General features: G+C 44.6%; 1 protein-coding gene across 4 annotated transcripts in view; it reads right to left on the bottom strand.

The window, feature by feature from the left end:
• The window catches only part of MGAT5 (alpha-1,6-mannosylglycoprotein 6-beta-N-acetylglucosaminyltransferase), a 326,381-nt gene that overhangs the window by 24,061 nt on the left and 279,316 nt on the right, over positions 1-23,004 (bottom strand). For all 4 annotated transcript variants that reach the window (XM_027589390.2, XM_027589391.2, XM_027589393.2 and 1 more), the window contains 2 exons: positions 14,309-14,455; positions 6,151-6,267 (listed from right to left, as the gene is read on the bottom strand). In XM_027589390.2, the coding sequence (XP_027445191.1) occupies positions 6,151-6,267; positions 14,309-14,455 (264 nt within the window). The remainder of the gene's footprint in view (positions 1-6,150; positions 6,268-14,308; positions 14,456-23,004) is intronic.

Genomic DNA, 23,004 nt, shown 5'->3' with positions numbered 1-23,004 from the left:
TTCATGTGCCAAACGGAGAGAGGAAAAATCTACCTCTTTTAAGCTGTTGGTGAAGGTTATGTGAAAAGAAAAAAAAAAGTAAAGTGCTTAGTTTGGTGTCTAGAATACAGTAGGCATTCCCCAAAAGGTGGGGAGTATCACTGGTTAGAGGTTAAGCTCCACAGGGCAGGCTCCATGGCCGCAGGGCTGTGGGGCTCACGGAGGAACACAGCAAACACCTGCTGCATGGGTGCGTGCTCAATGTTATGGGAAGGGCACGGCATGAGTGGTTAAGGACCCAGGATGGTGACAAAAGCACTGGTCTGCACTTGTAGGTGAGGTTAGCACATACCTAAAGAACTTGTGGGGCAGAAACAGAGTCACAAAGTGCCACAAAGAGTTCAGCCAAGGGGCCCACGAGGCTATAAGGTCAAAGCAGACTTCCGCTCATGCTGGGCTTTTAAAGCCAGCTAGGATTCCAGCAAGCCAAGATGTGGAAGCCATTCCAGGTAGAGCGAGTAGTAGGAGGTGAGACAGGCGAGAAGAACAGCAGGTGGGTAGAGCTTGGGATCGCAAAGGCTGGAGAGACAAGGCTGGGAAGAGGTTCACTGGATTTACACAAAAGGATTTCTATACTAAGGAGCCCAAGCTTTACTTGAAGGCAGGAGGAAATCCCAGAAGGTGCTTCTCTGGGGTGGGGGAGGCAATGTGATCACTGTTTGGACACCTGGGGAAGGTGAAGACATGTGGGTTTGATCTCTGCTGCACACTGTGTGTGCCAACACTATGAGGCTTGTGTTTTGGGGGCATCCAGCAGGCATTACCAATCCGAAATGGAAATTTTACTTTTGCACTTGGGACAAAATCATTAGCAATCTAGTCTGACAGCTTCAGAGAGCCCAAGGGCACCTAGGAGCAATAAGGTAGAGGGCCGCCGCTTAGGCCTACACTTGCCCATCTCAGATTTACAGGGTGGAGAGCTGGAGAGAACACCTGTGAGTTGAGGCCTGTGGAAAATGGGACAGTTGACAGAGAAGTCATCCTCCCGTGGGCAGCCAAGCAGCTGGGCACAGGGCACCTTCTCCCCTTTTTTTGTGTCGATTCACACATTACACGTGAACTCTTCTTTAACCATGACTATTAATTTCATAATATATCTTCAAATCCACAATCATATAATGCATCACACAGGTTTTATCTCAGCCATCCCTGCCTACATCCGTCCAGAGAGAGCTAAAAGAGGCTGAGCCATAAGTATGATACTATCGGGGCAGGACTACTCTGCAAGAACGCAGGTCATCTCGTTCCTCAATAGATCACCTCAGAAGAGCTCAAACTACTTAGAAAACTGACTTCAATGTTGCATGCCTGCTCCTTCTCACCTCAAGCTTTTGCACATGCTGTGCCCTTTCCAACCCAGACATAGCTCTTCAGACCAAGGGCAAAATTTTTCTTTCCTTTCAAAGGATATTTATTTACTCAACCTGTGGGTGATTCCAGTGGCTTACTAGGACTGGCCTACAGATAGGTCTCCTCTCAAAGGTTCACAGAAGGAACAGAAAGAAACCACAACAGAGGACTTGGCATATCAGGCTCATTTACGTGGTGACAAGTAGAATTTCTGGAGTGAAATAACCATTGGTGCCCATCTGTCACGACATCAACAGATCCAATTATGTGGTAGGAAGGAGGCTGAATATTCAGGGGCCATTTCTACAACTCATTACAAAGGGCATCCTTTAGAAATTCTTTAGAAATGGAAATGAATTATCTAAAAGGGCAATAAATTATTTCAAATGCAATAAATACAGAAAAATGGCTCTTCCTTGTGTTCTCCTACCAACTAAACCCATTTTAACCGAAGGGATGCTGACTCATTAATTGCTTGGTGGCCTGTTCACTGTTTTAAATAATATGAAGCCAAATGATTTTCCTATAAAGGAAAAGCAAACCAAAATAAGTAAATAAATAAATAAATAAATAAAAAAGGTAATTGTATTCTTAAACCACCCCTGCCAGTGGGTTCCACTAGCCATCCTGCTGTGGACAGGAACAGGGCCCTTTGTGTGGGAAAGTTCTCCAGACTCCTGGCTTTGGATATAAAAGAACCTTGGCAAGCCTCTGAGGTAGGAGCTATTGTGGGGACTGGGGCAGGGGGCCTGGGACAATTTTCTGCATGATAATCCTTCAGGAACAAGTCAAGGCCTCCCTGTGGAATGGAATGAAAGGGAATGCTGAGAGCACATCCAGTTATGGAGAAACCCAAGTGGGGCCAGTTGTGGAGAAACAGGAAAAAGGACAGCTACTCACCTGGCCACAGGAAAGAAGCCTGTAGGCTACACTGTGTACTTCCTGCTGGCCCCGGAAACCTTCCATTATCTTCCCACCTTTTCCTTCCTTTTCTCTTTATCTCCCTTCTTGTGAGATGTCCTGTCTCTTCTAGTACCCACTCACTGCTCTAAGTCCGAGTACAATTCCTACAGGGAACTAATCTCAGAGATCAGCTGACCCTGGACAGAGGTGGCTTGGCATCACTCAATGAGAGGTGGTCTTAGAAGGTACCAGAAGACCAGAAGTTGGGCCCTGTCTCCTCTATCTACTAACCAGAGGATTTTAGGTTGGACATATTCTGCAATTTCTCTTGATGATTCCAAATGTAAACTAGGTCATACCATTCCCCTGCTCAAAACTTCCTGTCATACTTAAAATAAAAATCCAGAATTCTTAGCATGACCTGTTTTAAAGGCCCTACACATTCTGCCTCCAAGGGATCTTTTTTATGGTCTCCATTATTTCTGATGAGAAGTTGGAGGTCTTTCATACTGTTATCCCCCTAAGTGTAATAAATTTTTCTCTGGCTGCTTTCAAGATTTTTTCCCCTAATTTTTTGTTTTCAGCAGTTTGCCAATGATGTATATTTGTTTTTCTTCATATTTATCTTGCTTGGAGTTCACTGAGCTCCCAGGATCTGCAGGTTGATGTCATTCATTCATTTCAGAAAATTCTTAACCATTATCTTTTCAAATATGTCTTCTGACTATCCACTCCTCCTTCTGAGATTCCAATTATACATAAATTAGGCTGTTTGATATTGTCCCATAAGTCTCATATGTTTTTTCTTAATTTCATTCTTTTTTCTCTTTTTGTTTCAATTTGGAAAATTTCTCTTGATAAGTCAGTATCTTGATAAGATATTGATAAATTCACTGATATTTTCCTCCACTGTGTACACTCTGCTGATAAGGCCACTGAAAGAGTTCTTCATTTCCAATTATTTTTTCAGTTCTAGCATTTTTTCCTTTGGTTTTGAGAAAAAGTTTCTAGCTTTCTATTGAAATTCTCCATCTGTTCACATATACTGTCCACCTTTTCCACCAAACCTTCTAATATATTTATCTGAGCATTCTGAAGTTGCTTTCTAATAAATTCCAACCCATCTGGGCCATCCCTGGGTCTGGTTTTAATGACTATTTCCTCTCTTAATGATGGGTCCTTATACCTTGCCTTTTTGAGTGTCATGTAATTTAAAATCTTGTAATTAAATATAAGAAAGCCTGGAACTAAATTTCTGACCCATTTCTAACAAGCGTAAGGATTTTAAGGACAATAGTTTTTGTATTAATCTCATTACTTACTTAACCTCTCATTCCCACTCATATCTTTCCCTTTACTTCTTTCCATATTTCTTTTCCTTTCTAAGTTTTATATTATCTTAACACACTAGTCAAAAAGACCTAGGCTTCAATCCAGGTTTTACTACTTACTAGCTGTGTGATCTTGGGTAAATTACTTAATTTCTTTAAACCTCAATCTTTTTATCTATAGAAGAATTATGTGAGATAACGATTAAATGAGATAAGGCTCATAACGATTAAATGAGGTAAGGCTCATAAAGATATAGAGAGATTCTAGATGTGTAGAAAGAGGTTCTCTCTACATAAGAGCTACTATTATAATTACTTTTTTTCTCACGTGGTCTTGAATAATTTTTGGAATAAGGTGGATAAAGGTCGATCAGAGTTTTAAAATGTAGAGCACTAGAGGTTCCATGGAGTGAAGAGAGTCTATCTCATGTAGCAATGAGCAAATACAACTCAGTGCCTCACTCTGTGCTTTCTGTATCAAGCATTCCCATTAGATTTTTGTTTGACAAAAGGGATCTATTGCCTAAAAAGTTTTGTACTCCATGATCCAAGATTTTCTGCCTCTACGTTACCTTTTAAATTACTTATTTTTCAAGGGTATGTGCACTTAACCAAGTGTTGTGGGTTGAATTTATGTCCCTCAAAAAGAAAATGCACAAGTTCAAACTCTCAGTAGCTATAAATGTGACCTCATTTGGAAATAGGGTCTTTGCAGATGTAATCAAGTTAAGATGAGGTCCCAATTAGACTGGGCCCTAATCCAGTGTGACTGATGTCCTTCTAAGAATGGAAAAGACAGACAGATAAATAGACAGAGACACAGACACAGACACAGACACACACACACACACACAGGTCAAGGTGCTGCAGTTGCAAGTCAAGGAAAGCCTGGGGCCACCAGAAGATACAAGAGGCAAGGAAGAATCCCCCACTGCAGGCTTTGGAAGGAGCACGGTCCTGCCGACATCCTAATTTTGGACTTCTAGTCCCTGAAACTGTGAGAGAATAAATTTCTCTTGTTAAAGCCACCAAGTTTGTGGTTCTTTGTTATGGTAGTCCTGAGAAACTAATACCCTAAGGGACTCAGGGACTCAAGAAAGAAAGACAGAACCATCAGCCTCCATAGGAATAACTCTCTGGTGGTGAAGCTCTGGCTGTGTGGCAGATATTCTGAGGCAACCCAGTGGGGCCACACTCTACTCAAACTCCTCCCCTTTACTCACACTGTCTCTTAAACCCATGTCCTTCTGGGTCCACTTCTCAGTTCAGCTTGGCAAATTCCTACTCTTCCTAAAAGACTTAACCCGGTGCTGCACTTTCCAGAAAGCTTCCCCCAATGTCCACTTCTCCATCTTTTGCATGTTGTTGTTGGCACTGAACACATCCGGCAAATACTTATCCCTCCCTCTCTCAATCCATTAGGTGAATCACTATGCTGGGTACAGAGTACAGCAGTGAGAGAGACATATTTCCAGCCCTCATGTTGCTGACAGTCTAGTGTAAATCCAGACTGTTGATCACAAAAATAAGAATATTATATCTATAATACTAATAATGACTTAATAAAAACAACTAAACACTCACTGTGTGGTAGATTTCCACTTAAGGGCTTTATATTCATTATCTCATTGACTCTTTACAAATACCTATATAGTAGGTACTACTACTTAAAGAGATGAAGAAACTAAGACTCAGAGGTTAAGTAACTGCCTGAGGGGACTCTACTAGTAGGTGGTAGGGCTGGAACCCCAACCCCAAGCTAATTGCAGCCCGTACTCCTTACAACCATGCCTATACCGCCTCTCCTAAATAACTGTAACAGAGTATCGTGTTCTAGTAGGAGGAGTACAGAGAGCAGAATGCACCCAATAGTGTGGAAGGCAGTCGGGTGGGTTGGGAGAGGTTAACTTGGTCCATCCCCACTGGGCAGTAAGCCTCCTACAGGCTGGGAGCCAGCCTCAATTATGTTTATGGAAGTGAGTGTCCCCTAAAGTGGCTCAGAGGGTGCTCTGCCTACAGTAGGTACTTAATAAATGTCTGCTAACTTGATCAGGAGAATCCAGAGATGTCAGTTACTTATAAATACAAAATTCCATTAAGATGTTCAGGTAAAAAAAAGTCAAATGAATGAACGCTATATAAAAACATTTCCCAGTATTTCCTTAATAGCTCCTTAACATACTTACTTTTTGGTAGGGGAACAGGTTTGTGTTTTCTGATCTCTGTGAGAGTGACCATCATTAAGCAGTGAAACAAATGTAATTCAACCTCCTACTATTGTATCTGGGACCCAGCAGTCATGCCAAAATGTTCTGGAGAATCCACGCACACAGGGGCACCGGCTCTGTTCCCACCCTCCAGTGCACCCATGAACCCTCCCTAGGCCAAATCCTACGCTGTGGCTCTTTTCTAATCTCAGAGTTAAGCTGACGTGGAAATGTTCTAATCATTCGACCAGAGGGCCTGAGGCTTTCCACACATTTCAGTTCACAGTACAGATGGGGAAAAACAGAAAAAAAGACACAACCTTCTGACTTAAAATTGCTTTCACAGCATCTCCCACTTCCTCCTGATTGCTGAGGTCAACCGTCCAAACGTGGGGCTGGCCGATGAAAACTTCAGCATAAGGATGCTGGGATGTCAGCTGGAAGAGAAAGACAAAGCAGCTCAGTCTCACAATTTTTTTTTTTTTTAAGCCTTCTGTGCTAGATGAAGCGTTATGCTTTTTATGGCATTGTATTTGCGTAGCTAACAAGACATTTTTGTCCTTCCTTGATGATCAAAACCTCCTGACGACCTGTAAGTTGAGAACAATGAAAGAGTGAGAGCTCCACATCTTGAATCCCACTTGGAAATGTCAAAACTGGGTACCACAGTGGCTGTTACGGGTGGCTCCGACCCCCAAAGATGCACCAAGATACAATGGAACAGTTAACTCTTGGTCATATCCCAGCCCTGAAAATCACCTTGGTCAAACTAGTATCTGTTAACAAGACACAGATTAGGACACACAGGTTAAGCATGAGAAAATTATAATAAAGCCAACAGCTTTAAAGTCATAGGAAGATGAGTAATGACACATGAAATGTGAAGAAAGAGAAATAAGACTACCAGAAAAACAGAGAATTTTGGAATGGTTTCAGGACGAATCATTAGCATCATGTTGGAACCTTAATACTGATAAAAACAATTTGGATTCAGCAAAGCCCTAAATTCGGAGGTTTTATTTTAAGAACAAAGGGTCCAAAGAAACCCAGGATGAAAGCTGGTGATTCTCCATTCCTGAAGGGTCCTTCCTTTGATAGCTAAATTTACCACCCAAACTGGCTTCCACCTTTATGCTTGTATCCCTTTCAGGGAGTAATGGGAAGGGAGCTTTCTGGACATTCGTGAGAACATTTTCAGTTCTCCCAAAGACTGGGGTGCTGCCTTGAGCTGCGCCCAAACCTATGACTGAGGACCAGGGGTTGCAGATGGCTCACGAGGCGCTACAGTCCTGCACGAGGCGGGCCGTCCGCTCCCCATTCAGCTTCCACCTGCCCCGCAGGGCTTCCATGTGGGTCACAGAATCCAACTCTTTGGCACAGTTTTGATATACATTCAGTTTCCCAGGAATGTAATTACCATGTAAATCAAGGGATGTTTGTACTCTGTTTTCTTAGGAACTTCACCCATAAGCTGTTAACCACTTTGGAAAAATCAGGGCAGCCGAGTCAATGTCACTCAGATGAGGCGAGTCTCCATTACAACATACCCAAATCGGTCTGTATTTGTAGCTCTCACATTAACGGCAATCGTATATGTATGTATACATATATATATGTATAGGCACTTTTTATTTATTTTTATTTATTTTTTAAGGATTTTTTTCTAAGATTTTATTTATTTGACAGAGAGAGACACAGCGAGAGAGGGAACACAAGCAGGGGGAGTGGGAGAGAGAGAAGCAGGCTTCCCACGGAGCAGGGAGCCCGATGCGGGGCTCGATCCCAGGACCCTGGGATCAGGACCTGAGCTGAAGGCAGACGCTTAACGACTGAGCCACCCAGGCGCCCCTGTATAGGCACTTTTTAACTTAGCTTCTCTTTTATAATATCACATATAAGCAACCATAAGCCTTTACCAAATAAAGGCTAACCATATTCAGCTGAATGTTTTATTCTTCTTAAGTACAAACTTACTCATTGTAAGGAGGAATGAGACATGTTTTCTACTACAGTTCTTGGGTATGGCATAATATTCCTTGACTATATATACATACCGAAATACGTATTTCCTTATTGCAAATTATTTTCCTTTATGTTAGAGCTAGGGAATTATTCTTTTTTTTTTTTTGAAATTACATATGTAGGCAGGGTATATTATTTATGAATTTTATTTCAGGACAGAAAAGTAGATCTTACAATATATTTGTGGGAGAAATACAGGTGTTGGGTCTGGTAGGGTTGAGGCTGTTTCTTTAGAGGTGAAGCTGGTTCTCTTTTTCTTCAGACTCCAGTATACACAGAGGATGGGATGATTTAACTGGCCTCTCTCCATCTCACTCCGAGCCACCGTTCTTCGTATCCTACCTCACCAACTGTGTGCGCGCAATACTTAGGGCAGGAAACCCAGAGTTTAAGTTACCGGGCCTCAGCTTCCAGCTGTCATTGGTACCCTCTCTCATGGAGATCATGATTCTCTCTCTCTCTTTTTGAAGAGTTATTTATTTGAGAGAGAGAGAGAGAGAGAGAGAGAGAGAGAGAGAGAGAGAAAGTGGGGGAGGGGCAGAGGGAGAGAGAAACTCTTAAGCAGACTGGCTGCTGAGTGTGGAGCCTGACGCAGGGCTCGATCCCAGGACCCTGAGATCATGACCTGAGCTGAACTCAAGGGCCAGACGCTTAACTGACTGAGCCACCCAAGCGCCCCTGGAAATCATGATTCTGAGGAGAAAATATCCTAGACTTTGCTCCTGCTTCCTCTGCCAGAATTATGCCCCTCGCTGGCCTGTTCAGTTCCCCATTCTTCTGACACGTACCGTCTTCCTTTGCTCAGCCACGTGTTCAGTGATAGAACCTACAGAGGGACCACAGCCCCTCATGGAGCTGGGGAAGCACCCTTTTCTCTTTTTTTTCCTCTCAGCACACGTTTTAGATTCAACACATATCAGTGAAGCCCCTGGCTGGCTCAGGCACTGTGCTGATGACCCACATATTCATTATTTATCACGTTTCTAGTGTATCAATCAGGATTTTGAGATTTACAGGGGTTTACAATTCTGCAAGACCACACAGCCAGGAAGTGGCAGAGCAAATTCAAATTGAGGTCCTTCAACAACGCATTAGCTTTGGATGGAAAGGAAGATGACAATTTTACAGTACCTACAGGGTTCTTAAGACAAAGGCAAAAAGAAGCCCGAAGTAAACTCCAGTCTTTTAATCACGCTCCTAAAACTTGCCAAACTAAAAAAAAAAAAAAAAATCCCAGGATTGAATTTACGCCTGCAGTAGAGCTTTTCTGAAGACGAGCAAAATGTCACCCTGTTTTCACTTGGTGGCCTGGAGAACAAACTGATTCAATCTTCCAGTGGAATCAGGGGGTAAATTAAAGTTGCCATCAATGTCACTATGCAGCCACTTACAAATTGGCAGTCTCCCTCCCCTCCCCTTTATAAGGTCCTTGCTTATTTGCAAGGTTGCTCTAAGCCCTTGGAAAATACAGAATGCCGAGCCATTATCATTTTATTCATTTACATTTACTGAGGGTTACTTAATTTTAACGAGTAAGGCATTTTGTAATTCATTATTTCCCCTCTGAATGTTATGCTCCTCCCTGTTAATTTATTGAGAACCGTCTGATCTGAGCTACTTCACTGTATATCAATCAGTAAACTTACTGGAGTATAGTTTGTAAAAGTAATGAAAATCTTATTAAATATGAGACATTACTACAGAGCGGCTATTAAATTTCTAAGGAGAACCTGAGTTCTCTTTATGGAAAAAAACCCTGAAGCCAGAGAATTTCTAATGGTTTACAAAATGTCCAAATACTGATTAAGAACCTACTAATGTGTTTCCCAATATAAAGATAAAAATCCAATTTATATCACATTGAAAGTATAACCTGAACCGACCACATTACTTAAGACATATGGGACTTTTTCCCTTGAGTATACATCGTGGTTTTAAAAATTGGTCCAATGCAAAAGATAAAAATAAGACAAAACTGTCATGTAGAAATTTAGACTTTTTGTCTCCAAGGCAAAGAAGGGACATATATGCAATTTATACAGATTGATTTATATGGATCAATTGTTGCTTAACTGGAAAAACTAGCAAGGGCACAAAAAAGAGCTTTGTAATTATGTCCACTTTGCTTAAAATTTTTCCATTTGCAGAATAAAAAAAAGAATAATTGATTTCTAGGGATTTTTGACCCTTGGGCTTCTCAAGGACTGTTGATAGCACTCTCCCAATGAAAAGCAGCTTTGGTTAGGGGGATTTTGTGGCTTTTGTGGGCTGAAAAAGCAGAGTGGGTGGCCCACCTGGCCTTGAGGTCAAGTTCACTGGGTCCTCCCAAAGCTGGCTCCCAGCCTGCTCTCTGCACTGATCCCGCCGAGAAGGAGACAGACATCAGATGGAACCTGCCCTCCTGCATAAAGCAGAGTGACCTTCTCGGGATTTCCCTCCAACTCATCAACATTCATGCCATTTAAGCCTGAACCCAACCCCCATCTCCTCCTTTCCCTTTATAGCACAGCTCTGCCACCATCCCCCTTTCAGTTAACCCAGCACATTCTCCACCTGGCACGATTCCAGGTTGACACTCCCTCCTCGACTGACTTCGCTATTTCTTTCTGTATCAAAACCCAAGCTCCTGGAAAACAGGAAATGGGTCTTGGTAAGTTTCCCCAATGCAGCAGCTAGTACCCTGGACCCTGTTGGGGACACAGCGCACATCTGTCAACTGACCTTTGGTATCCCAGCCCTCCTGTGGGAGCCCAGGACTGATGGAACCATCCGTGTGAGGTCCCTTTCAGAGCAACTGAGAGGACCCCACAGTGTTATTCTAACTAGAGTCCCATTTAAGCACAGGCAGAATCATCTGAGGGGATGGGAGGAACCAAGCACCCGGGGCGGGTGTGGGGGGAGCAGCTCTAAAGCCTATTCTCTTCTTATGCCATGAAGAATGAAAAGCCTCCACCACCTCACTGCGAAGCACATTACTAAGTGATGACAATGGACAGGAAATGATGAAAATCCTTTCCTCAATAACTTAACACTGGCTGGTCTGATCTCAGTGACATTACAGCACTCACTGGGAAATGGACTGTGTATGAGGGTCCTCATTTTTTTTTTTCCAGGAAAAAATAGTTGTAACGAAGTGTCATCAAAATCTTTAGAATTACTAATAACAAAAAGGTGCCAGTTGCCAATGTAGTCTAAGATACTTTTGACTGATCATTTCCCAAAGGCTCATATATAGAAACAGCAATGAGAAAAGACAGGTTTCTTAGCTCTTCACGTATTCAAAAAAAATCACAATGAGGGGTGAACCCACCATTAGAACTACCATAATAACGGTTGTAGGCAAGATCCGCCGACACATGGTAAAAATAAATGGGCAAAAGTTTGAAGAGAACCAGAACTATTTTCATAGTTTCGAAATATTTTTTCCAATATAGAGAAAAATAGTAACTTTATAGTGAAGAAACCCAGCAGGCACTACCTGAACCAGTAATTAAGAGTGATATCATGCCCCCCCCTCAGATATGACACACTGAGAAGGCCATACCACTTCTGTGACATTCTTGCTAAAAATGCGTCATCTCAAACTAACCTTTAGACAACATCCGTCAAATCCAAAGTGGGCAAGGGCCTACAAAAAGGCCAACTGGGACTCTTTCAAAGTGTCATGGTCGTGAAGGACAGTGAAGGACTGAAGAAGTGTCACAGACTGGAGGAGGTTAAGGAGACACGGCAGGTAAATGCAATGTGGGGTCCTGGACTGGATCTCGGAACCGCAAAAGGATGTTAGTGGAAAAAAATGGCCAAGTCCAATTAGACTGTAGTTTAGACAACACTGTGATACCAGGGTTCATTTCTTAGTTTTGATAATTGTACTGTAGCTTTGTAATGTGTTACCATCAGATGAAGGTGTTAAACACAAACTCTGTACTCTCTCTGCAACTTTTCCCTAAGACTAAAACTATTTCAAAATAAATAAAAAGTAAATTCCAATAACTCCACTTGTACATAGAACGAAAAGCAAGAACCCAAGTAGATACCTGTACACAAATGTTCACAGCAGCATTATTCACGAGAGAAAAAGTGGAAACAACCCAAGTGTTTGTTAACAGATGAACAGATAAATAGAATGTCGTGTATTTATAGAACGGAATATTATCCATGCCTCTACAAGGAATGAGATTCTGACACACGCTATGAACCCTGACAACATTATGCTAAGAGCAACAAGCCAGTCATGAAAGAATACTGTCTGATTTCACTTGCATTAGGCACCTTCTAGAAAAGGCAAATTTAGAGAGAATATAGGTGAGCTGTTACCGGGGGCTGTGGCTCCGGAGGGGAGAATGAGGAGTTGGTGTTTAATGAACACAGTTTCTGTTTCGGACGGTGGTTATGGTTGCACAAGACTGGGAATATACTTAATACCAGTGAACCATACACTTAAAATAGTTAAAATGCTAAGTTTTCAATTATGTATATTTATCCCAATAGAAGTAAAAAAAAAAAAAACACAAAATTATAAATAATTATTCCAATGTGGGCAGAAAGGCGCCTGGGGGGCTCAGTTGGTTAGGCGACTGCCTTCGGCTCAGGTCATGATCCTGGAGTCCCGGGATCGAGTCCCGCATCGGGCTCCCTGCGCAGCGGGGAGTCTGCTTCTCCCTCTGACCCTCTTCCCTCTCATGCTCTCTCTCTCATTCTCTCTCTCTCAAATAAATAAATAAAATCTTAAAAAAAAAAACAAACAACAAAAAAAAAGAAAAACTTCAGAGATTTCTTACACCTAACTTAAAATGTAGGGATGATTTATTGACCCAAATTTTCTATCCTAAACTCTATCCTAAAAGTTTCAAAGAAGTCAGACACACGGTAGAGCAGAGATTCCTAAACTGAGATGTTCTCATTGCTGGGGAGCGTCTCTTCAGATCATTCCAAAGAATAAGCTGTTCGGTGCCAGGCTGAACACTCCTGATCTGTGTACTGGCGCCTCCCCCAACACCTGGCACACAGGTGTGCATTAAGAATTGCTGAGGAACGACTTCGGGGAGCCTGGGTGGCTCAGTCGTTAAGTGTCGGCCTTCGGCTCAGGTCATGATCCCAGGGTCCTGGGATCGAGCCCCGCACCGGGCTCCCTGCTCTGCGAGAAGCCTGCTTCTCCCTCTCCCTCTGCCTGCTTGTGTTCCTGCTCTTGCTATCTCTGTCAAATAAATAAATAAAATCTTAAAAAAAAATTGCTGAGGAATGGCTCCCTGTAAGGAAGAATTCAAATGTACTGTATTGAGCAGAAGGAAAAGCAAGCGTGCAAGTCAACACACCCATAGTTACCCCCTGTCAGAGGTTGTATGGGCCACAGACTGTCCTTTTTGAAAGGATTATCTATGGATCTCAATCCTCTTCCTCCACCTCCTTTGGCCCTTTCTCCAGTGGTCAGAAAAAAGCATTCTCAAAATAATAAGCTCCGTGAATTGGTAAGATCTCTGATCAGTGAAAAATGATCATTTGGGGGAGGGGGTGTTCAGTCGACCCAAAAAGGTTTAAAAGTAGCAGAATTGAAAACCGTGTGCTTTAAACACAGTGCTGCTATATTGCAGCTACATTATGGGGGTTCACCCGGGTCGTCCCCCAGGGGAAGGCCCCGGATGACAGGGGCGCTACCAGGACTCCAGCTTGGAGAGGCTTCCTCCTTGGGAGCAGCCCACAGAGCCACAGAAATAAGAAGATCAATCTTATGGTTTCTTGCACACACCTGTTTCTGACTAGATACAGAAACACCATCTTGATCACCCACATGCTCTAAATGACTTGTTGATTGCCCCAAAACGAATCCAACTGCCTTCAGTGGCGATTCATCACCTGCTGTGGATCTTTTAAGAGGATCTCTGAAAGCAATTCAAATAAGGCTTCTGCCAACAGTTCGAGCAATGGCAGGATTAGTTCTCAGGATGGTGCCCAAGGACGGAGGCTGAAAATACCAGGCACGTGACTTCAGTTGCCCATCATCTGTCTTGTCTCTCAGGGTGGACAGCGAAGGACCCCCACGACATACTCTCTATTCCCCACAGCCCATCGTGGAGAGCACATTCTTCAAAAATGCCTGTTAGCCAGTGGATTTCCTTATTCCATAAACTCTAGACGTTCAAAAAGTCAGAGCTCAGCCACTGAGAAGGCTGGAGAGGTCTGTGTGAATTAGGGTAGAGCTGAGGCAGAGTGAAAAGATGCCATAGTTCGGAGAGGGGCAGAAGTAGATGCAAGTCTTGGCTGTGCCACCACCTGGTTAGGACAGGGCATCAGCCATTCCTCCTTGAGCCCCTGCCCAACCCCTCTTCCACCCAGCTATGTTAAATGATGTTGACGATACCTACTGTCCAAGGCTATGAGGTTTGAACAGGCTCCTAGCCTTCAGTAAGTAGCTAGTACTCATACTGTTAAAAGAAGGATTTTTTTATAGATGCTTACCTCTCTCAGAGTTGGCTTGCCAATGAAAAAGTCTGTGTTTTTGCTGCTTTTGGGTGGGCTGAACTTGGGATTCAGAAAAGCACATCCATTTGCAATGGCCTCCAGGGGAGCTGGGCCCTCATAAGGGAACCCGAGTCCAACAAACAACTGTAAGACAGAAAAGCACACCATATATAAACACATCAATCAGGACTGGCGTCCCTGGCTCACAGGGGGCTATTCTGTGCTTCATTCCCACGTGGAAGCCTCAGAGACTCTGGAAGGTTCCCAGACCCTGGGGGTGTGGGGTGAAGAGAAAGCAGCTCACATCAGGAGCTGAGAAACAGGACCGGGGACCTTTACAGGCCCAGAAAGCTGCTCAGCTCATTATGCTCTCCTCTGCAAAAAAAAAAAAAAAAAAAAAAAGTAAAGAAATGAGCGTGGGGACTGAGGGAGAGGTGAGCAGTTGAGGGGGTAGGGACGCAGCGGTATTAAAAGAATAAAAAACAACAACAAAAACCAAGACCCAACAATAATCTTTCTGTAACTCAACAGGAGACATGACTGGAAAAACACTTGCTTAACTAAACAGAAGGTTTCTTCACTGAACCAAAGGAACAACAGGCCCTTTCAGGGATGCTGGGCGGGGGGACAGAAAGGTCACTTGGCGGTTTGATTACAGTTCAAATGGAGCTGCTTTAAAATGATGGTAGGTCGGTAAACACAGGTTTTCATAATGGGGTTTTCACTGGGGGACACCAATAACTTTGTTTTTATCTCCCCCTCAGCGGAGGGGAGAGGGTGCTGAGTGGCTCCACTGGTCAGGCGGCTTCCCTCCCCGGCAAGCACACCACGCGCGTTCCCCACGGCAGACGGTAGATGGCAGCCAAAACACACTCTCCAAGCCCTCCTGCAAACCCAAGCTCCGAGCTGCTGGGACAAAGGGGCCTTGCTGCAGCTCACTGGCAATCATTTCTGGGTCCGAAACCGAAACAGCATCTCAGGGAAATGCCTCAGTGCAGCTCTTCCCCTCGGGACCCTTCACAGTGCTGGAGGGCTAGAAGCCATCCATGGCAGGGTCCAAGTCTGGCCTTGGGGAGGTGTGAGATCTCCCTACCGCACCAAGGAGCCAAGGCTGAGATCACTCAGCCTCAGGAGACACATCCATCACCAAACGATAACGGGGCCCCACGGCACCGTTCCCTTCTGCCATCACGCTGACGAACACCCATGCAGCCAGGCCCCGAGAGTGAAGGATATTGGCAAAGTGGATACACGGCAGGCCTGATTCTCCTTTCCTGGGGCCCTCTCCCCAGTGATTCTGTCTTTGCGGCTGCTGAAATGGAACGCTTACTTAGAATGCTTCCATGTGGAGAGACCTGAGTCCCAGTGGCCGGGGTTCCCTGGGTACCACTGACAGACGCAGGAAGTTTGTGCTGGGCACTCAGTTTCGGGACTGAACACTGAGCATGGCCCATGCTGGACATACTGTAGCCCCCACAGGGATTTTTCTGGGACAAGAAACAAAAACCCCAGGTTTTTGAACTGTATGTTCTTTTGCACAAAACAGAGCACTTAACCTTTGTTTGTTTCAGAGGAATAACCTTTCATTTCCTGTAAACTTTGAGATGACCAAATATACTGCCAGGGACATCCACTGGAGGAGTTGAGGAGAGCAGCTGTGAGGCCAGCAGAGCTCCCACTGACGGCCGGGGGCACTAGCCCTTGGGCAGAACCACTGGAGACATGGGTGAGGAACACCATGTTAGTAGGAGCCTGGAAGGTGTAGAATATAAGGGGCATCTCCACCACCACTTGGAGGCCCTGTTTCTGGATCTTACTGTTATTTTTTTAAAGATTTTATTTACTTATTTGAGAGAGAGAGAGAGAGAGAGAGAGAGAGGGAGGGAGAGGGAGGGACTGGGAGGGAGAGAGAGAATGCATGGAAGGAGGGCAGAGGGAGAGACAGAATCTCAAGCGGACTCCCAGCTGAGCTTGGTGCCCGACGTCATGACCTGAGCCAAAATCAAGAGTTGGACTCTTGGGGCGCCTGGGTGGCTCAGATGGTTAAGCGTCTGCCTTCGGCTCATGTCATGATCCCAGGGTCCTGGGATCTAGCCCCGCGTCCAACTCCTGGCTCAGCGGGGACCCTGCTTCTCCCTCTCCCTCTGCCTCTCCCCTTGCTCATGCTCTCTCTCTCTCAAATGAGTAACTAAAATCTTTAAAAAAAGGAGTTGGACTCTTAACCGAACGAGCCACCCAGGTGCCCTTGGATCTTACTCTTCTTAAGTAGCTGAAAGGAATGAGATTATCAGAGTGAACTTAAGTATATAGTGTGTGGCCTCAGCATGCGGCTCAGGGGTGGGGATGGGGTAGGATGACTGACAGCAGCAGAAGAAATGGAAGGCAAGAGTGGGAAGGACTCATCCCAAGACATCACAGCTTTATTAAATATGAAAAATCCAGGGTTACCATCCTTCAGGCTTTTGAGCTCTGTGATCCGCCCTCCCTATCAGATTTTGGGGAGGATACGCAGGCTCTCCAGGGGAAAGATGACCTCTCTCAGGTTGCAGGAAAGCATAGGGCCTCCAGATCCTTTTGACTCTGAGAAGAAAGGTGCTGGAAGATGCAGACGGGGGGCTCTGTGGGTTTAACCAGAGACCCAGAGCCCACAATGTGTCCTGACCTCTGAAAATCAGGGCCTGCCATGAAGTGCTGATAACTTCATCAAACTTAAATTGCCAAGAACTTCGGAGAAAATGCAGGATGCACAATGATTATTTAAATAGAAAGTCCTGGAAAAAAATTTAATTAGCTCCTTTAGACCAACCAATCTGAACCCATTAATTAAAAGGATTTGGGGCTGTTGCTTAATGGACTTGAATGTGACCTAGGTTTAATTATATCTGAATAACAATTTGCACCGTCTCGGCTGCCCTGCTGGCATCGAAACATCTCAGTACACAAAAAGTAAACATTTCGGGCTAACTCTCCAAAGCCTCACAATTTGAGAATGAAGCTTAAGCAAATACCATACAATTTCTTGGCAATGAGTTTTCTTGTCACGCTAATTAGGATTGCAGGAAATGCACAACTCAGAAACACCAAAATAACAGTTCTTTGTCATTTCTGTCAATAAGCAATTTTTCCTTGCTTCCTGTGTACTCAATACCTGTGATATTATAATGGAGCAGACAGATTAAGGTCAAATAGCACTCTTGAGGTTTGAATCACAAGAAGGGTAGGCAGAGCGAGCTCCTCACCAGCAAAGGGTAGCCCTTAAACTCCTGCGTCCCATGGCCTTGGCACACATGGGTGTCTTCACCGTACTAAACTTCCTTCCCCCCAAGTCCCCAGCTTCCCCCGTACTGTGCTACTTACAGACATCCTCAGCATGCAGGCAAGAGACACAGCACAAGAATGCATTCAAGCACAGCTTCACTGTTCGAGAGGAAACTGGGCATATTTTATTTATACTTCATCTGGCCTTCAGAAGCCCTGAATTGAATGAGGGTATTCCAGATGACGGAACATCGTCATGGCTGCAACTCCTTCCCATCAATAAGCATTTCTAAACCCAGGGATTACATGCTCTACAATTAAATTTCTGAACTAATACTAAGCAAGAGAAAACGGATGAAGCACCAGAGATTTTATTCACGGCACAGGATTGGGACATTCCTACACGTCCACAAACGGCTCAGTAAAACCACTAGGAGTCTTACCCTGTGTGAAAGGGAGAAACAGAATTGTTCTAAACCCCTAACTGGAGCAGTTAACAAGGAATCCTTTCAACATGGATCAAAGTGGTTCTTAGGAAGACTCCACATGAATTTGGTCAGTTTCCAGTCACTCTTGATGGGGAACATCAAGATAATCCAAAATAGAAGACATGCGCACCACATAAGCTTTTCTGACTAGCGTGACCTAGCTAAATTGGTGGAGTGGCTCAGAAGGGAGTTTGAACAATGAATCAATCTTAGCTTATCCAACAAATTGAACGCTGGCACAAAGTGATCAGGACAATGTGGGAACTGACAGCACAGGGTCTAAACTCAGGCCGACCAAAGTTCAAACCCTGATGGCCTCACTTCCTAGTTCTCTAACTGTGGGAAATTGTTACATGACTCTTCCTACAGATTAGCTGAGGTCCATTATAACGTATTCTCTCCAGCTATGGGACCTCAGTCAAGGTTACACAAGCTCTCTAAACTGTCTTGTCATGTGTAAAATGGCGCAATAGTGCTTTATTTCATGGGGCTACTGAGGGGATTAAATGAGATATTTCATGGAAATGATGTATTCCAAAGGTTGGGCACTGAAGTAAATGTTCACTGAACAGGAGTCAGAATCCAGATTCAACTTCATGCAGCTGCACACACACATGACCTTGTACTGTTTAGCTAGAGCTTAGGTGTGCCTGAGTTGTGGTTGTGTGGTTTACAAGATGCCTGGCACCTGCATGTGTATTTGCAAGTTCTCCCTATTCCATAAAGTACCTGGACTAAAAAAAAGGGGAGGGACATCCATCAGAAGAGTGAGGAGACATGGGTTATGGTGGCTGCCTCGTGGAAAGGCCAGTCCCATGAGCCATGTACTATTGCTAACCTTGTTTCTTCTTCATATAATGATTGGGAATCCCCCTATTTTTGGTAATATAACTTTAAAAAGAATCTTTATAGCTTTAAACAGAATCCATATGGTAGCCAAGTATGGAGGAAATGTATTCTCCTGAGAGGTGATGCTTTCATGTAGCCTAAAGGGTCTCTCCCTGGACGCGTGTCTGGCCTTCTGCACTCGATGCTTGAAGGAAGAGAATAGTGGCCAAAATCGCTCCCATTCAGGTTTGGCTATACCCTCTCATGGGCTGCCCATGTCCCTAACCTGAACTACAAGAAGATTCTCTTGTAAAGAGCTAGAAGGTTTAAAGGAGACAAGACAATGATATACACCAAGTATGTTTAAATGCCCAAAGGTTGTCAGAATTGGCTGCTATGTCAAAGGCTATTTCCTAGAGACCAGCTCACTGGGTAGGCAGCCAGACTATCCTTGCTACCCAAGTGGTCTTTCATAAACAAAACCCAACACAACACAAACAATAATAACCAAGACCAAAAGTTCACCCACTTCGCTCATTTGGAAATGCCAGTTCAAAATCCCATGCACTGCAATTTGCATTATAAATGCATTAACTTGGAGATGAGGGGGTAGCTAAGAGAAATATCTGGATAAGTTTCTAACAGTAGATGCCAACCATCTTCAGCTGCCCAGCACGAACTGTTTACTATTTACAAGGTGTGAGGCAGCACAACAGGCCTATTCACCGTCACATTAAGGATGGGCTCTCATGGTACTGAGGTCAGAGGGTTCTTGTGACAAGAGATAAACTCACGGAGAGGGCACAGATAAGGGTTAGAGAAAGTGGCTAGTACTACTACAGTAAATCTCCGTGATCGTGTGCACCCCAGTAACACGGATGCGCCATGTTAAAATGCGGCTGGTAGTCGGCTCCCGTCCTCCAGAGCAACCTCCTGCTGTTATTTAAGGGACACCACAAGTCACAGTGCAGTGTTTTGTAAGACTACATGGTTGACCCTGCTTACAGCATCGCAGAAGTTTTACGCTGGTGTCCCTCTTTTTTATTATTACTACTTCTACCTGTGCACTTTTCACATTGCGATAGGTCCCCAGTTTACCTGTTTGTCTCCTCTACCACATCTGTGTAAACACTGGTGGGCAAAACTGCCTTAGTCATCCCTGTAGCAAAAATGCCCGGAGTAAGGCCTGGAATGTATTCGGTAGTGAATACACATTTGTCAGAAAAATGAGCAAAAGAATAAATACTAATAGATGAGATCTTTCCAGCAATCAAGTGTCTCTGTGAGGATGAGGAGATGCTGAACATTTTCGTGTGTATTTGAGTGGGCGGATGTGCTTTTGTTCCTGAAGTCAGAGAAGATACTGAATGACCTCACTATCCACTGCATTCTACACACGTACATGGGAGGGCAAGAGGGAGAGAGTATGTGTGTACCTAAATTTTTTTCCCCATCTGGCTGGAATGGGAGTAACTTTAGGCATTGGCCACGAGGATGAAGCCTCCTTGACTATCTGAGGGCGCATATTTCTGTGTCTGAAATGGAAGATGGAAGATGGACTGCTCCATCAGTTAGTAAGCGCTGGGGCTCTCTCTCACAGGTCACACCTGTGTGATGTGTGGGCAATATGGTGGAGAGGCAGGCATGGGCTGTCAGAAGGACAGTGTCACCCGCTGTGGAAGCCTTGGCGATTTAGGTACGTGATTCATGAGTAAAGCAAGAAATGACTCTTACGGGCATGGTCCCAAGATCCCAGATGGCTAATGGATTTCATCCTCTTTCCTTCATTCTTTATAGAATTAACCGAAGGCCTTCTACAAGCCAGGCACTGTTCTAGGCATTGAAAACACACCTGTAAACAGAACAGGCAAAGCCCCTCTCTCATCACGGAGCTGCATGAGAGTCTGGTTCCACCACCTTGAGGTGGTGGCCACCTCAAGCCCTGGATTTTTGAGAGATTGCTCAACTGCATCCAAGCTCGTGGGGAAAGTCCTGCTTGATGGGGGATCAGACATGGGGATGGGATGGAACAGGGACAGTACATACCATATACCCTCCAACCCTGCCCAGGCTGCTAGGTGAGTCCCACAGCCAAGCTGATGAGTTGACATGGTAGGGCAACAGGGCTGTCATGACCCGCCCAAGTGCTGGAGGGTGAACGGCCAGAGGCTGGGGTAGCGAAGGGGTACAGCAACAGCATGAACGGCAGCAGCTTTCCCCCTTTGTTTTCCACAGCCAGAATTTGCTCTCAGCTTTTTACTGTAGAAAGGGAGGTACCTGTTCTGCCTCACTCCAAATGCTCCTCCAGTCTAGTGTAGGATGGGAATGTCCCTTCTATAAGGAGCTTCTGGTGCTAAGACTGGGGCGGGAGGGCGGGGGGGGGGGGAGGTGGGCAGGAAGAGGTTAAAATTAGGAAGGAGAAGAAAGAAGTCACATTAAATGAGAGGAGGTCTTAACCCCCAAATAAAAACATGCCACCCAGTGCGTGCTTCAGTGGTACTCCTGGAGTCTGCTGGACTGAAAGCCTTGTCTATGGTCCTCTGATAAATAATTAATTCATCCAAATTTATATGCTTATTAGAAGAGTGTTAGATTCAACAACTTCCTGGCTCTTTTAGCCCCAATTTTAGTGTCACACCAAATTCCTCCAGCTTCAGAGGCCCCCTGTGGCTGGAGCCAGCTAATGACACGTGGGCCCTTGTGGCCCGACAGGGAGAAATGCTGCCGAGCATGGGGTTTCCTGGGCCTGGGTGCAGGGCTTCAAAGACGGCTCATAAAGAAAAACAATGAGTGAGGAGCTGATTCAGCATCAATCAGTTCCACCTGTCTCCCAACCTGAAGGAGCGCCAGACTCCCTTCCCTCTCAGTGAGTCTGACGAGCGTGCGGATCCCATTCATTCTACCGACCATTTGCTTCTCCGAATCTCCAGTTCTCAACTTTCAACGTGGATTGGAATAAATCGCTTTTAAATTGCTCAGAGACACAGAGGAAGGAGTTAGAGGGAGAACGGGTTATAAATGCAAAGCCTGACTGGTCTTTAGTGTCATCATTTCAAAGCCCAGGATCCATTCGTTTCTGTGCCTGCTGCTGCATTCTGGGTATGAGGGGAGTCTCTGCAACACAAGGCCTCATTTTCATCGTATTTACCAACTGTTTTAGCCGTAATTCCACTCGGAGTGTTTTAATATATTCCAGTCAGATGAACAGGCAATCCGAAATGGGATCAGTGACATCCTGTGAAGGCACCAGTTTCTCAAGGATAAATATATGCCCCTCACGCTCAAAATTCAGCCACAGTCCTCCGCCATTTGGTGATCTCCCACATCACGGCTCGGACATCACAGGCCTCTTCTCTTTTCCTCCCCGGGACACATCAGGGGCCCCAGCTTCGGCCTATTTCCCACTCTCTGATAGGGTAAGTGGATGGTAGGGGAAGTAAGGGTTCTTTTAAAATTTCCAAGGCTGAGTAAGACATTCACAAGGCTGGGTTAATAGGAGTGCGCGAGACAGTAATGACACGCTGTTGAAAACCAGTGCTGCCAAATGTAATTTTAAAGGAGCTTGAGCTTTTCCCACCATCTGATGTGGGGAAAAGTAAAATGAGGCAAATGGCAAAAAATAGCATTGCCACTAAAGGGCCTGGACATTCTAACGATTCTAAAATGTCATCCTGAGACAGAAAAAGAACGGGAAGCTGAGAGTACAAACTGGGGAACAAACACACTTCACTCCTGGGTTGCCACGAACAGTCATTGGACTATAGATGACCTTGCAAGGAAATGAGATCTTAATTAGTACAAACCAGATCTTTGGCCAAGGAGATAAATAATTTATCTGTTTTATTCATGGCATCACCAAAATGACTTGGAGTAGAAATGATTAAATGCATTCCCATACAGAGAAACTGAGGCAGAAAGGAGTTGCATCATGCTGTTGGCTGGTGAGTGTGCATTAAGTGTTCTCCAGGTTGGGTGTTTACGCACGAGGATGGTGCCTTTAAGGGCCTAGCAGAGCTTTAAATTTGGATTCAATCAATCAATCAATCAATCAATCCATGAGTCAGGGTCGCCTGCCAGGCAAAGTGAGTGACTATGGGCCAGCCGAATGCTCTAGCCTAC

Source organism: Zalophus californianus, chromosome 3 (assembly GCF_009762305.2).
Source record: "Zalophus californianus isolate mZalCal1 chromosome 3, mZalCal1.pri.v2, whole genome shotgun sequence".
Lineage (NCBI taxonomy): Eukaryota > Metazoa > Chordata > Mammalia > Carnivora > Otariidae > Zalophus > Zalophus californianus.
Note: the sequence above shows the minus strand (reverse complement) of the source record. Positions and strands in the feature narration are given on the sequence as shown.